A 14,260-nucleotide genomic window follows, 5' to 3' on the forward strand; every position below is an offset into this window, starting at 1 on the left:
TGTCCAAATCATTAGTGGAATCTCTTTCATCAATGGCAATTCGACGGCCATCACAGATTCAAACCACATGTATCCCACAGATTTTAAAAGGCATGTTGTTTTCTTTTTGACTATATATATATTGATTTAATAATTAACCAGGTTCTATATAGGAAAGGATTGCATAGGAGGCGCGAGGACAGGATCTGGTAAAACCATAGCATTTGCAGCGCCTATTCTGCAGAAACTGTCCGAAGATCCGTTTGGAGTGTTTGCAGTAGTTTTAACACCTACCAGGTAAGTTTAATACATGAACAAGGTTGTATAGGTTTTAACACGATTACTTTTTAAAGAGAGCTTGCGTTACAAATTTCCGAACAGTTTGCAGCATTGGGCGCGACAATGAACTTACGACAAACCGTGGTGGTGGGCGGCATGGACATGATCTCTCAAGCACTAGAACTACAACGCCGGCCGCACATTGTGATTGCAACCCCTGGAAGATTAGCTGATCATGTTCGCAGTAGTGGTGAAGAAGCCATTGCAGGATTACGGTTGGCCAAGTTTTTGGTGTTGGACGAGGCCGATCGATTACTCACGCCCGGGTTTGCTGATGACATGACTGATTGCATGGGCATATTACCGGGTGCGAAAAAAAGACAGACATTGCTGTTTACGGCTACCATTACGGATTCTGTGATGCGGATCAAGGACGGCAAGTCGTCAAGCGAACTGTTTGTTCACGAACTTTCAAACAAGGCGTAAGTATTTAAAAAAAAAAAAATTCTAATTCTAATTCTAATTCTAACATTTTTTGGTTATGCAGGATATCGATTCCGGATAGCTTGTCACAGCGGTATTTGTTTATACCTAGTCATGTGCGAGAGGCGTACTTGGCAGCACTGCTTGAACTGCCGACAAATGAAAAAAAATCTGCCATCGTGTTTGTGAACCGGACGTCAACTGCAGAAGTAATCCGACGAATGCTTCGACAAATGGGGCTTCGAGTCACGGCGTTGCATTCGCAACTGGCGCAGCGAGAACGGATAGACTCGTTGGGCCGGTTCAGGGCTGAAGCAGCCCGGGTCTTGGTGGCGACCGACGTGGCCAGCAGAGGCTTGGACATTCCGGTTGTACAAATGGTGATCAATTTCGACATTCCAGCCGACCCGGATGACTACATTCACCGGGTTGGTCGAACAGCTCGTGCCGGGCGAACAGGCGAGTCCATCTCGCTGGTGACGGAGCACGACGTTGTGCGGATCCAGGCCATTGAAAAGCGGGTGGGCCAGCAAATGACAACGTACGACGACGTGACGGAGAACATGGTGATCCGGGATTACCTGCAATCAACTTCCAACATCAGACGCGAAGTTCTGATGGACATTGAGCGGGAGGAATCGTCGTCATCGTCGGGGCCGAAGCGGAAGAAGAGGAAAGCATATTCATAGACGAGTAGATAATGTAATATAAACTTTTCCCCATGTTACCCGGCGTGTCCATTGTTTATTATTACCCCGGAGGTTAGGGCTGCCCGTCAGTGTCAGGGATCAGCAGCAGCAACAATTCGGCCGACGACGTCACAATCAATGCAGATACAGAGTGCTGTGATTTAAATTCGTTACATTGTGCTCCTTGTAGAATCACGTAAACCAACAAGACAATTTTCGTTACAAGCAATCGACAACAATGTCTGGTATTCCGTTTGAACTGCCAAAGACGATGAAGGCGCTCCGGTATGGTTGTTTGCTGTTTGGAGTCCTGGTCGTCATAAACTGACTAATGGTCTTGTCATGTGCAGGTACGAGCAGCCTTTGGTCCATGCCGTCGTGGACGTGCCTTTGCCTAAACTACGTGAAAACGATATCTTGATCAAGGTATCTGCCTGTGGCGTTTGTGGAACCGATCTGCACATTCACGAGGGCGAGTTCATTGCCAGGTTCCCATTGATTCCCGGTCATGAAGTCGTTGGCAACGTGGCCGCGCTTGGAAACGCGGTCAAGGGGTTTGCCGTGGGTGACAAGGTTGTTGCTGACAATTCTGAATTGTGCGGAGAGTGCTTCTATTGCCGACGTGGCAAGCCATTGTTGTGCGAACACTTTAACGCTCACGGCGTGACGTTGGATGGAGCGTTTGCGGAATACGCTGCATACCCTGCTGGCAAGGTATTCAAAATCACGCACTTGTCGTCTGTCGATGCAACGCTGCTCGAACCGGCGTCATGCGCGGCTCATGGCCTGAAAAAAATCAGGCCTGACCTCGGCGCTTCCGTGCTCATGTTTGGTGCCGGGCCAACCGGGCTCGTGCTGGCTCAGTTGCTGCGACAGAACGGCGGCTGCCACGTTGTGCTGGCTGCCAACGCCGGTTCCAAAATGAAGCTGGCCAAGCAATTGGACGCTGCCGACGTTTATGTCGAGCTGGACCGCAAGCAGCCGCAAGCACAGTTTGAACTGCTAAAACGAGAAAATCCGTACGGGTTTGACATTGTGGTCGAGGCCACAGGATCACCCAAGATCCTGGAAGATGCCATCAACTACGTGCGCAGGGGAGGCAAGCTTGTGGTCTATGGCGTCTACAGCAACGCCGCCAGGGTCACGTGGCCGCCAACTAAAATCTGTACGTATAATAATATTGCAATATCTATAATGCTAACCCAATGATCAAAAAGTTGGCGACGAGATTACGATTTTGGGCTCGTTTTCGGAAACGTACATGTTCCCCACTGCGATTAATTACCTTGACGGGCCGCATCCGAAGGTCCATGTGAAGGGAATCGTCAACAAGACTTACAGACTTGATCAATGGGACGAATGTCTTGAAGCTATTCGAAACAAAACCGCCATCAAGGCTGCTATAGTGTTTGATTAAGTTTTGCTCCAGTGTGGTAGTAATAAGGTTCAACTGGACAAGAATATACATTACAAGTTTATATTTGTTTGCTATAAATTTACTTGGCCTTGGGCGTGGCCTTGCCGGCAGCTCCCAAAAGCCTAAGGTTATTCTCAGCTTCTTCCTGGAAAGCCTTGACTGCGCCTTCTTGTAGTCCGATAAGTTCAGTCTTGCCCAAGTTCTCCTTCCAGAAATCAGTAATGCGGTCGTTCAAGTTTCGGTTGAGGTTGACCTTGCGAACTCCGATCGCGACCGTTTCCTTGTAGAGATCGTCAATGACTGGGTACGCGCCGTGTAAAACCAACTTGGTCTGCCTCGGGATGGCGGCACGAATGTTTCGCAACCTGTCCAACTGCCAGTACTTTTCGGGACCACCGGGCGGGTACGGACCGTGCACGTTTCCAAACGACGGCGCAAGGTAGTGCACGCCGGTTCGTTGCAAAAACTCGGCCGCGAAATCGGGCTCGGTGTAGAGTGCCTCCATGTCAACCGTGGGCACGCCATCCTCGCCACCAACGATGCGGCCCATCTCGGCCTCGATCGTGATGCCGCGGGCCTTGGCCAGCTCGACAATCTTGCCCACAAACTTGGCGTTCTCGTCCGGATCGTGGGAGGACGCGTCGACCATGATGGAATCAAACGGCAAGTCCAACGCGCGATAAACATCTTGTTCCAACGTGCAATGATCAAGATGCAACGCCATTGGTACTTTTGCGTTATGCAACGCATCCGATGCGAACTTGATCCATTCCGGTCCATGGAAATGAATTGACCACGGGAAGATCTCCACCAGCGCAGGCCCGTTCAGGGCCTCGGCAGCACGAATCGCACCAAGCACGCCCTCCGTGTTGTAACTGCGATTCCATATTAGAATAAGACCATGTGTTTGTCTCTGTCGTCGCTTACCAGTTAAATGCAGGCACCGCGTAGCCGCCCTCTTCAGCAGCGTTCAAGATCTGCCATGTCCGGTTGTTGTATGGATATTCCTCGAGAGTCATTATGAAAACTAATTGCAATACTTAATCAATGACAAGATGCATTCGCACCATTGCTAGGCCGAACTGCGGCCTTAAATAAGTGCCGCCGGTGTCGGGCAAAGGCCGCGACAAGATCGAAACCCGCGGGGATAACGCCGGCCCCAGCCCTAAACCCCAACCCACGTTGATTGAATGAATATCGGAAAACAATCAAAAATAATGCGGGGCAGATGGGTTGGCCTTCACTTTCTTCGGCATTTCGGTCGGATTATATTCCACGTTTATTTACTGGATAATACGGCAGAGGAGTTTTACTTATATAGAGATAGTATTGGCTGGTATAGCACTGTAGTACACGTTCCATGAGTCTTAACAAAGAAAACCAAACCGGCTACGCAGCCCACGTCGAGCACGACGACGGCCATGAGTTCACGGTGCCAACCCATTGATTCGGCCGCGAGTCGAGTCTTGCCAAGTTCGTTCCGGACGACTACTCGCCGCCGAGATGCCTCAACCTTACCGGCAGGTCCATGACATATGCCATCCTGGCCCTGGCTGGCACGGCCATCGTGTTTTTCGGCTACGATGCCAGCTGCGTGAGCCAGGTCAACACGAACCAGGACTACTTGCAACTCATGCACGTCGGATCCGGTTCCTCGGATTTGCTGTCGGCGCCGTTATTGTCGGCCGGTTGAAAACAATCGCGCTCGGTTGCTACTGGGCATTGCTCGGAGCTGCCTTGCAAGCTTCGGCCCAAAACTTCACGTGGATTATTTTCGCCCGCATCATTGGCGGCGTCGGCTGTGGCCACCTCAACACGGTCGTGCCCATCTGGACGTCAGAATTGGCTGATCCTCACCTGCGCGGCGCGTTTGTGGCCACGCAGTTTGCACTGGCCATCATTGGCCAGATTATTGTATACTGGATCGAATACGTATGCGTCAAGCGTCAGAGTCTGTCGTTTGCTTGGAGATTCCCTGTCGCGTTTCAAGCAGGTTTTTTAATCTTTATCCTAATCGCAATTCCATTCTTCCCTGAATCTCCGAGGCATCTGGCCAGAACTGGCAAGATTGATCATGCAAGGCAAGTCTTGCACCGGGCCAGGATCGATGCCGACCCTGGCAAGATCGAGCACGAACTTGATGAGATTATTGACGCCATCACTCTCGAAGCTGCCACGTCGGCCACAAACACTTTTTATTCCATGATTTTCACCAGAGACCGGTTCCACACTTGCCGCCGCGTACTTTTAGGCGCAGGAGTGCAAATCATGCAAAAGTTTACCGGCATTGACTTCATGGTCACATATGCGCCGTCCATGTTTGCCATGGCCGGATGCAATTTCTTTGCATATTTTTTTTTCCTTGGTTCTTGCCGTGTACGTGTCCGATCACGTTGGCACGCGAAAGCTCATGCTTGTGGGTTGCTTGCTCATGGGTGTCATGCTCATTATTGGAGGCGTGCTGTCTCATCAGGTCCAAGTGTATGCTGATTCAAGTGCGCACAAGACACTGCAGTACGCGGCCGGCGTGGCTACCGCGGCTACCGTGTTGTACTGTTACACGTTTGTGTACGGCTCCACTTGGCTCACAACGTGGTATGCATCTTTTAATTTCCACTTTGTAAAACGTAGCATCTAACAAAGAAATAATTAAAAAAAAAAAAAGCTGGGTATACCCTACAGAAATTTTCCCGCTATCTTGTCGAGCAAAAGAAAAGGCACGGCTCTGGCCACGATCGCGTTTTCGATTACCGGTGGCACGATCAATGAAATCATTCCATTTATCTGTTCTATATCGGTAAGTTGAATCATGAATAGTTGCGCATTATGGCTCATGTTGCGATAGAAACTGCAAATCGCCATTTGGAAGACCTCAATCTATTGTTTTCCAGCTCAAGCCCGTATGCTTGGAAAGCTGAAAAGGCTTACTTGGTAGCTAAACAAGACGGAGACGTTAAATAGCTTTAAATGGGATTGTAGAATTATTTGTATATCGTACAATGGTAGAGTAAACCAGTCCTGGGGCAAGGGTACGCGCGGGCAGCCGTTCGTAACGAACTTCTGGGTCATCCTTATACAAATCCACAACTGCACCACACGTTTTGCAAACCATCAGCAAAACATTTCACGCATACAAATCATGAATCATCATCAAGAGCACTGGGGCCGTCCTCGTTCGGATATATACGGACCATATAATGCGGCGATTCACAATGCAGGTCCACATGCGCGCACGCAACAGCCGTCCATCACCGGTACTAGTGTTATTGCGCTCAAGTATGACAACGGTGTCATGTTGGCAGCGGATAACTTGGGTGAGTAAAATTGGTTTTGGATTATTTAAACTAGTAGGCTGATTGTGTTTTTGCTCTAGCGTCATATGGCTCTCTTGCAAGGTTTACGGATCAGGAACGACTGATCAAGGTTGGCAGGGAGACTATTGTTGGCATCAGCGGTGACGTTTCAGACTTGCAATACATTGAGGAGTTACTCGAACGCTTAATGTAAGTTTATTTTAATGACGAGGTTTATTGTTTACTTATATCGGAAAGTATCGAGGACGAGTACGAACATGACGGTCACCACTTGCGGGCGCCTCACGTGTACGAGTATCTGTCCCGTGTTTTCTACAATCGTCGCAGCAAGCTCGATCCACTTTGGAACGCAGTTTTGGTAGCGGGCAAGAACGATGACGGATCAGCTTTCCTTGCCTATGTCGATCTCTTGGGCGTGACCTTCAGTTCACCATCGCTCGCCACCGGGTATGGCGCATATCTTGCAATACCGTTGCTCCGCAAGCTTGTTTCGGATCAAGGTGATGAGAAAAAAGTGACCGAGTCTGAGGCCAGGGCCGCGATTGACGAGAGCATGAAGGTCTTGTTTTATCGGGACGCGCGAAGTCTGGACAAGTACTCGGTCGCAAAGGTAAGCTTGGACGGCGAAGTGACGATCGAGAAGAATGTGAAATGCCAGCACATGAGCTGGAGATTTGCGAAGGACATTCGAGGCTACGGCACTCAAAAGAATTGATAAATAAATTGTGACTTTTGTAATGTGTTATTAATTGTTGCTCAGTTGTGCGGCTTACGCATTCTTGTAGAATTCTCATTTAAGAAGCCCAAACTCCATCACTGCCTCGACTACATTTTCATAGTCAAATAAAGATTGTAATGACTTCGATTAAAGGACCGGGACATATTGCGTCGACCATTTCAGGTATGTTTGATTGATTAAAACAGCACCGGCTTATCATCAGTCAACCAGATGACTAATTTGTGCAGGCTCTGACCTTCGAATTGGAATTATTAAAACCCGATGGAATTCCAAAGTTATCGATGCTTTGGTTGATGGTGCTTTAAACAAGCTTGATGGTCTTGGGGTTAAGAAGGAAAACATCGTTCTTGAGACCGTCCCGGGATCATATGAGCTTCCGTTTGCCGTAAGCAGGTAAGATTTAAACAAATCATATGCAAAACAAATTTTTTTTTATAACAATGTTCCTGTTTAGGCTCTACGCTGCTTCACAGATTCAATCATCCGCACACGCATCGTCCAGCGGTGCGGTCGATTTGCTTCTTGAATCGTCGTCATCCGACGCTGGCAACAATCAAGCCGTTACGGCTGCGTCCACGAAACCATTCGATGCCATAATTGCGATCGGTTGCTTAATCAAGGGCGAAACCATGCATTTCGAATACATTTCCGATGCCGTCTCTCACGCGTTGATGAAGATCCAGGTCGACATTGGCATCCCCGTCATCTTTGGCGTGTTGGCATGCTTAACTGACGAGCAGGCATTAGCTCGTGCTGGATTAACCCCGACCGGTCATAATCATGGTGAAGATTGGGGTGAAGCCGCGGTTGAGATGGGAGTTAAGACCAAGTTGTGGAATCAAGGTCAGTTTAATTAATAACTATAACATATTATGTACAACAAATTTTTTTTTCAATATTCTTCACTATTTAATCATGCAATATCTATGTGTATGTACCCCCACCCCCCCAAAAAAAAAAAACCAAAACCCGAGTAAAAACAACCGATTTTAAACGTTCACGTTCTGAACACCGTTTGATGAGTATAATTCAAGAGTGCGGCCACCTCGTCGAACAAGATACTCAATCGTGGCAAAATCTGATTTTGAAATCGATCGATGTTCATCAAATTGACGACTTTTTTTTTTTTTTGTAAAAAATTAATCAGGTTTCGCAATTTTTTTTTTTTTTTTTTTTTGTAGGAAAACAATGATGATGGTGAAATCATAATTAATTCCATACTTTTTTTTGTTTAGATTCAAATCAAACTTACCGTTGAAAAATGTAAAAATTATGCCTGTTTTGCTACCCCAAAAAAAAAAACAACCCTCAATTAATAAATGAATAACAATATTTTACCATAAAAAATATATAAACTGGTTTCTACCTCTGGCTTTTTGCGAATGGCTCGTAAGCCGGCCCGGTACAAGTTCAGCACTTTGAAAAACAATCAAATTAGAAGAAGGTTCAAAATTATTTTATTTCACACATCTCACACATACCTTCTTTTTGAAGTCCGGTTAATTTCCCACCTCTCGCCATATGATAATTTAAAAAAAAAATCCTAATCAAATTCAACCGGTTTTAGATTTTCAATCAGTCTGCAACAAGTTGGTTCATATTGATGGAGACGTCAATCGCCGCCTGCAGCACGTGACAAGAAGTTTAACTATATGGGTACGATCCCCTTGCTTATGCAATGCCTTGCCTACTAACTTAACTGGTTCTCTATTGACAACACGCAGAATATTAAAAACACTTTTCAAGGTCTACCTATCTATACACTTATTTCCATTGTCCATCCGCTAATCCAAAATATGGATGTTCAGCATCCACTGAGTACAACGTAGCAACATCTTTCCCATCCACACCAGCACTGCTTACATCATTGCCCCACCACTTCAACTTCTTTGGGTGATACTGCAATGCAAGGAAGATCAGGATCCCGCTGAATGCCACGCCAGCAGTAAGCGCGCTAGACAACACGTAGTTGAACTTTGTCCACCACGCAAGGTAGCGCCGGCGAATGTAATACATGAATATCCAGGACATGTAAAACCCACCTGTGAAATATGATAGGTTGTATGTTGAACCCCATCGCACGAACCCACCAAGGAACACGACCGGCTGCACAAACTGAAAAAAATCATAGCGCTTGATCAATTCTTTGCGGATATAGTGCACAGGCACGCCTGCTAAAACGCCAATCAAGAACGCCCACTTAAGAATCGGATACAAAACGTCAAATGTGCGGTACGGGCCCACAACACCAAGCAAAAGCGTGTCCGAGTACAGCTGATGCGGGAACGAGCACACGAATCTTGCCGCCTGCGTATAGCTGCACAGGTCGGGTACGGCGGTGAAAAGAAACTGCAGCGCACCCGTCGTTGTGGTCACCTGAATCAACGTGGCCGAAATCTGAGCCCGAAACACGGCCCGCGGTGGCAGCTTTGCATAATGACCCAACTTTTGATCCGAAATAAACGAGTCAGCTTGATCGTCAATGTTAAATCCATATGCCCTGCACATCATGTTTGCGATCGCATTTCCAGGCACCATGTACGAACCCAAAATCACTCCCATCTGTTGCAGCCCCACCATGTACCCTGTAACCGAATACATGACTGCGATTGGGATTAGCAATAACAAGCTGACCAAAACCATAATAATAATCGCCCAAATTGGCGTACCAGTCGGGTAGCATCGCAGTCCAATGATGCCAACAACCAGACTAATTACAAAAATCACAAAAAACCACCAATCCGGAACTTCAGGGTATTTAGACATCATCACTGATATCGGGTCTTTGTGATTCTCGTAGTTGGACTTACTCGGCGCTCGCAAGCTTTTCACAAGTCCACGCGTAGCTTCCACAAGTAATGGCCACTCACCCCACATCACATAAACGATCGAAAACGTCATGAGCGCGTACGACGCGCCCATGTAAACCAAATTACCAGCCGAAACGTATGGCGGCGAGTATGCACGGTACTTTGCCGGATCAAGCGTGTGATCGGGCGTCAACACGCGCGATATATTATACGTTTTTCCATATCGGTCGTATACACCACTAGTATTAATCGGAACATACCCGGTGAATTTATAATTGGAAAAAAAACATCCGATAATGACGAGCCCAGAAACCAGAACGCCAATGTATCTGTTTGCGGCAGTATAGAACGGAACCGACAATGGAAGAGTGTAGTTAATTACTGCCCAGTCAAACGTCGGAAGTGGATTATAACCCATACCAAGTTTTGATCCGGTGACAAACGCCAAGTTCTTGTTTTTGGGCGCGATCCACGTTATCCAATTGAACGTCGAAAGCGCGGTAAACAAGTAATCTGGAATGAAATAGTATAAAAACGTACTGGCGAAAGCCCAAAAAAAAAATTGATAACGAGTGACTGTCCAACCATGAACCGGCTTCTTTGACTCTGGCAATAAAAGCGTCTTGTTGAGTTGTAAGGTTGGCAGCGCGGTCGGCCATACTGCTTTTGTTGGATAAACAACCCACCGTCGCAAAATGCCAGACACTCCAATGCCAAATGTTTGCACCGAAAAATTCATCAACCACACAAAACCGTATCCAATATAGTCAAGTCCAAAAAACATTGACAATTTCATTGTGGTTGCATAATTCAAAAAATCTGTTCCACCCAAGCCGACATTAGCCATGATGGCCACTAACATTTGCTCCTTAAAAGTCCACGGCATGTCATGGTTTATCGTGAATTCACGCCCAAATATTCTAATCGTTTTGCGAGGTAAGATCCGGGCTACAAACTTGCCGGTCGGGTACGTCAGAACCTGGATAACCGTCGAATTCAATGTAATCTTGGGCTGACGCAACCAGAAAAACTCATTGATAAAGGAAGCACATCCAACCCAAAAAAAGCCAACCAAATAGGCGCGAAAAGTCTCGACTGGAATGGTCGGGTCATCAAAAGGCTTACATACTGCTCTCACTTCTGGGTACGGAGAGTGATACTTGATCAATGTTGCAGCCAGCCTTAAATCTAATTGATAATCTTCAAGCAGAAAAAATTCATTTTTAAAAGGCTCATCTTCTGGCTGGCTAAAATACTGAAGCAGTTGCTTGATTCTGTTCATGGTTTGGGTTGGGAAATTCACATCGTCATCATGATAATCGACTGCTTCGGTAAGCACAACAATTGCAGTGTCAACATCAATCGTCGCAAACTTTTCAATCAAAAAATCAAGATCTTCATTCAAAAGATCTTTTAAATCATCGGACTCCCGAATTCGGCGATAGATTTTATCTTTTTCTTCAGCCGAAGATGCCGTAATGCTAATTTCATTATTGTTCTTTTCAGACTCCGTGTACTCTACTTCGTCCGCCATCTGTAATCGTTAGCCAAATACCTTGGATTTACAGTTGAAAAAAAAGCAACGTACCTATTCAAAAAAAAATGATTAAGAGTCTGAGGATACCAATTCAAATCAATCAGAAACATGGTTACAGATTTATATTCCAACCTGTCAACCATAAATCCGGTTGATAATGAAAAATTCATCTAGTGCTTAATTATAAACGCTAAATATTCGTCATTTGGACGGGCAATTCGACTTCATGACGGACGGTCGAGTATTCGGACCTGTGTACCGAAACTCTCACGGGTACGGAAGCAAAAAAGCAAAACAAACCAAGCTTTTTCATGCGGGATATATTTTCTTAATTCGAGTATATTATAGCTTATTATTCATGAAGGCTTTATTTCAACTTTCAAATATATAACTTATAGTTATTATTATTATTATTATTTATCATGCTATATATTTAGTTTATAATAATTCCATAATTTTTATTTTTCAAATTATGAAACGTTTACAAACATATAGATGCATGCTTTAATTCAGGTACAAGCTCTTGGATTACAATAAGCTTTTTATACTATAAGTTTAAAGTTTATTGTTGTGTTGGCCGGCGAATGCGTACGAATACAAAAGCAGCGGCCGCGCCCCTAACCGGCAATGCACAATGCACAAACCGGTTCAAGACAAAGTGGTATGTACGCATGCGATAAACAGAAAGTACCATTACCAAAACTAAACTTTTGGAATTGTATACAAGCCAGGCTAGCTAGGCTATATATAGGCTAGCCAACAACTGATTGCGCAAGTTCTAAATTATCTAAAGTTACGTATGCTGCGGATACAATGTGAATCTGAATCATCTTTTGAGACTGAGACCGACTCCATTTGCCGGAAGTTGAAGTCAGGTTCACAAGTATGTACCGGTACCGTACTTTACGGTATATTTTTTTTTTTGTCTGCTGAAGATGCAGTAATGCTAATTTTATTATTGTTCTTTCCAGACTTTCAGTATCCTATATTTGTCCGCCATCTGTAATTGGTAGCCAAAAAAAATCTTTGGTTCATGGTTGAACAAAAAAATAATGTATTTTAAATAGGTAAAAATAATCTGACTCTTAATTGAAATACTGTATCAGATCAATCAGAGACAATCTGCCAACTATAAATCCAATTGATAATAACAATCACATCTTTGGTAGTGCTTAACTATAAACACTAAATATTCGTTATTTGGGCGGGTATAGTTCGACTTCAACAAATGACTCGCACGGGTACGAAGCAAGAAGCCAAACCAAACCAAGCTTTTTGAGTTGCGGTACATTATTTCCTTGTTTGTTATAACTTACCCTTATATTCATGGCGGATTTAATTTCAATTTTTTATTCGGTTATCCAACAAATTATTTTAAACTGCTCATTATCATGGTATATATTTAATTTGAAATTATTTTTATTTTCTAGAATGTATGAATATTATAAACATACATGCATGCTTTAATTCACTTGCAAGCTTTTCCGACAACAATAAGCTTTATATAAAAGCTTATTAAAGCATATTGATGGCCAATGCGCCGGCATTTGAAAAACATTTCTTTAGTCGGAAATGCAAATGCATTAGCATTATTATATACAAGTTTGCAACTATTCCAGTTATGGCCGCCTATTGTCAAATTTTAATTAAAATAACTTCCGCGTTCATATAAATCATCATGTTTTTTTTCCGGCATAACAACTACGGTAATTGAAACATATGAGCTTCTAAAAAAAAAATTTAAAAAATAAATTTGTCAATATAACTGTAGGTATATTGCACGTGGGTACTAACAGTGCTTTCCAAGGGAAAAATAGAAGATTATTATTGTTATTATTATTCCTTATTTTAAGTACACATGAAACTATTCAGTTATTTTTTACTGTGAAAGATAGAAGATGGAAGCAAGGTGTTAGGTGACAATTCATGTGAGATTTAGCAATCAAAAATGCATAAAGATTAAAATTTTTTTGGAGATACTGTAATGTATGCAGTCTTGCTAACGCAGTGTTACGAATGGAACAGAACGAGAAATAAATACATATAAACGAGTGAACTAATAACTTAATCAGAACTATGATACAAAATATTCTGCTTGGAGATGCTTTCGTTGCCCTCCTTTTCCATTCTCCTAAATTTAATTTAACTCTTAATACATTCATAACACGCAGTGATGTGTCATTATATATGTTTATGCGTAGTCATTTATAAATATCCAACATAATGCATTAACTTGGAGTTCATATTACAATAACGTTGTAATAGGGAAGGCAAACTAAACAACTAACTAGCATGTGAAGGAATTACGTTTGTTCAGTTTATTCGCTGTAGCGGCTACCCTATCCGAAAAAACCATTGATGCTTGACCGGGTTAAATACATTGTAACTATTATTGCTCAATCTATTAGTTAGTTAAGTGCTTTGTTTTGCAGTGGTTCTTTCTTTTTTTCCTCGCTTCGTCTTATTTTCGCTGGATTGTACGCACTCTATTAATTAACCTTTTATCCATTCATTTATTTTATCATTTATTTTGTTTCTAATAAATATAGTCGCTAATATCCTTTTGAAGTTTTAAAAAAAAAAAGTACTGTATTTTGATCTTAATCCAAAAAAAATACACCCAACGGGGGTCTCGAACCCCCAACCTTGAGATTAAGAGTCTCACGCTCTACCAATTGAGCTAGCCGGGTCTTACAAACTTTTTTAAATCAAATCTATCTTAGCTTAAGCACTATCACGTGACTACAGGGGCACCTAAGTGTCCTAGTTAAGATAAAAAAAAGAGAAAAAAAAAAAAACTGGGCGCATCCGCTGGCGCGCCGTGACTCGTCTCTATAAGTGGAATGCTTATGCTGCCGAAGCAGCACACCTACTCTCGCTGGCACATATGCCAACAACGGCTCGTTATTCTGCAGAGCGGCTGTTATCTCACAATCGGGCCGAATTGCCAGACCCCACACAGTGTGCCCTTTGCCAGCGGGGTCCAGACACTCAAGACCACCGCTTTTTCAAC

General features: G+C 44.1%; 8 protein-coding genes and 1 non-coding gene across 9 annotated transcripts; 5 read left to right on the plus strand and 4 right to left on the minus strand.

Annotated features, from left to right (window-relative positions):
• Positions 1-32: 32 nt before the first annotated feature.
• V1514DRAFT_348861 (P-loop containing nucleoside triphosphate hydrolase protein) lies at positions 33-1,430 on the plus strand (the record flags this gene model as incomplete). Its single annotated transcript, XM_066929349.1, has 4 exons — positions 33-90; positions 153-276; positions 333-740; positions 806-1,430. 4 exons carry the CDS (start codon positions 33-35, stop codon positions 1,428-1,430), a joined length of 1,215 nt encoding a protein of 404 aa, XP_066781374.1.
• A 93-nt stretch (positions 1,431-1,523) lies between these two features.
• On the plus strand, positions 1,524-2,936 carry V1514DRAFT_336756 (chaperonin 10-like protein). Its single transcript, XM_066928586.1, has 3 exons — positions 1,524-1,715; positions 1,781-2,595; positions 2,648-2,936. The coding sequence occupies exons 1-3, from the start codon at positions 1,669-1,671 to the stop codon at positions 2,845-2,847; spliced, it is 1,062 nt and encodes a 353-aa protein (XP_066781375.1). The 5' UTR covers positions 1,524-1,668; the 3' UTR covers positions 2,848-2,936.
• V1514DRAFT_298379 (ketose-bisphosphate aldolase) lies at positions 2,826-3,960 on the minus strand. Its single transcript, XM_066925484.1, has 2 exons — positions 3,775-3,960; positions 2,826-3,722 (listed from the first exon to the last, which is right to left on the minus strand). Exons 1-2 carry the CDS (start codon positions 3,864-3,866, stop codon positions 2,927-2,929), a joined length of 888 nt encoding a protein of 295 aa, XP_066781376.1. The 5' UTR covers positions 3,867-3,960; the 3' UTR covers positions 2,826-2,926.
• Positions 3,961-4,154: 194 nt separating this feature from the next.
• Positions 4,155-5,815, plus strand: V1514DRAFT_336760 (uncharacterized protein). The gene has a single exon (XM_066928587.1). It carries the CDS (start codon positions 4,351-4,353, stop codon positions 5,335-5,337), a length of 987 nt encoding a protein of 328 aa, XP_066781377.1. The 5' UTR covers positions 4,155-4,350; the 3' UTR covers positions 5,338-5,815.
• Positions 5,816-5,986: 171 nt separating this feature from the next.
• Positions 5,987-6,876, plus strand: V1514DRAFT_322077 (nucleophile aminohydrolase; the record flags this gene model as incomplete). Its single annotated transcript, XM_066926094.1, has 3 exons — positions 5,987-6,161; positions 6,221-6,350; positions 6,399-6,876. 3 exons carry the CDS (start codon positions 5,987-5,989, stop codon positions 6,874-6,876), a joined length of 783 nt encoding a protein of 260 aa, XP_066781378.1.
• A 54-nt stretch (positions 6,877-6,930) lies between these two features.
• V1514DRAFT_336766 (6,7-dimethyl-8-ribityllumazine synthase) lies at positions 6,931-7,799 on the plus strand. Its single transcript, XM_066928588.1, has 3 exons — positions 6,931-7,062; positions 7,128-7,293; positions 7,355-7,799. The coding sequence occupies exons 1-3, from the start codon at positions 7,017-7,019 to the stop codon at positions 7,755-7,757; spliced, it is 615 nt and encodes a 204-aa protein (XP_066781379.1). The 5' UTR covers positions 6,931-7,016; the 3' UTR covers positions 7,758-7,799.
• V1514DRAFT_336768 (uncharacterized protein) lies at positions 7,713-8,487 on the minus strand. Its single transcript, XM_066928589.1, has 4 exons — positions 8,382-8,487; positions 8,267-8,316; positions 8,153-8,184; positions 7,713-8,016 (listed from the first exon to the last, which is right to left on the minus strand). Exons 1-4 carry the CDS (start codon positions 8,419-8,421, stop codon positions 7,890-7,892), a joined length of 249 nt encoding a protein of 82 aa, XP_066781380.1. The 5' UTR covers positions 8,422-8,487; the 3' UTR covers positions 7,713-7,889.
• Positions 8,488-8,586: 99 nt separating this feature from the next.
• On the minus strand, positions 8,587-11,732 carry V1514DRAFT_298385 (OPT oligopeptide transporter protein-domain-containing protein). The gene is made up of 2 exons (XM_066925485.1): positions 11,299-11,732; positions 8,587-11,244 (listed from the first exon to the last, which is right to left on the minus strand). The coding sequence occupies exon 2, from the start codon at positions 11,242-11,244 to the stop codon at positions 8,665-8,667; it is 2,580 nt and encodes an 859-aa protein (XP_066781381.1). The 5' UTR covers positions 11,299-11,732; the 3' UTR covers positions 8,587-8,664.
• A 2,132-nt stretch (positions 11,733-13,864) lies between these two features.
• Positions 13,865-13,937, minus strand: V1514DRAFT_t94. The gene has a single exon. It is a non-coding gene; the product is annotated as a tRNA-Lys (tRNA).
• Between the last annotated feature and the right edge of the window lie 323 nt (positions 13,938-14,260).

Source organism: Lipomyces japonicus (assembly GCF_038497905.1).
Source record: "Lipomyces japonicus strain CBS 7319 unplaced genomic scaffold V1514scaffold_52, whole genome shotgun sequence".
NCBI lineage: Eukaryota > Fungi > Ascomycota > Lipomycetes > Lipomycetales > Lipomycetaceae > Lipomyces > Lipomyces japonicus.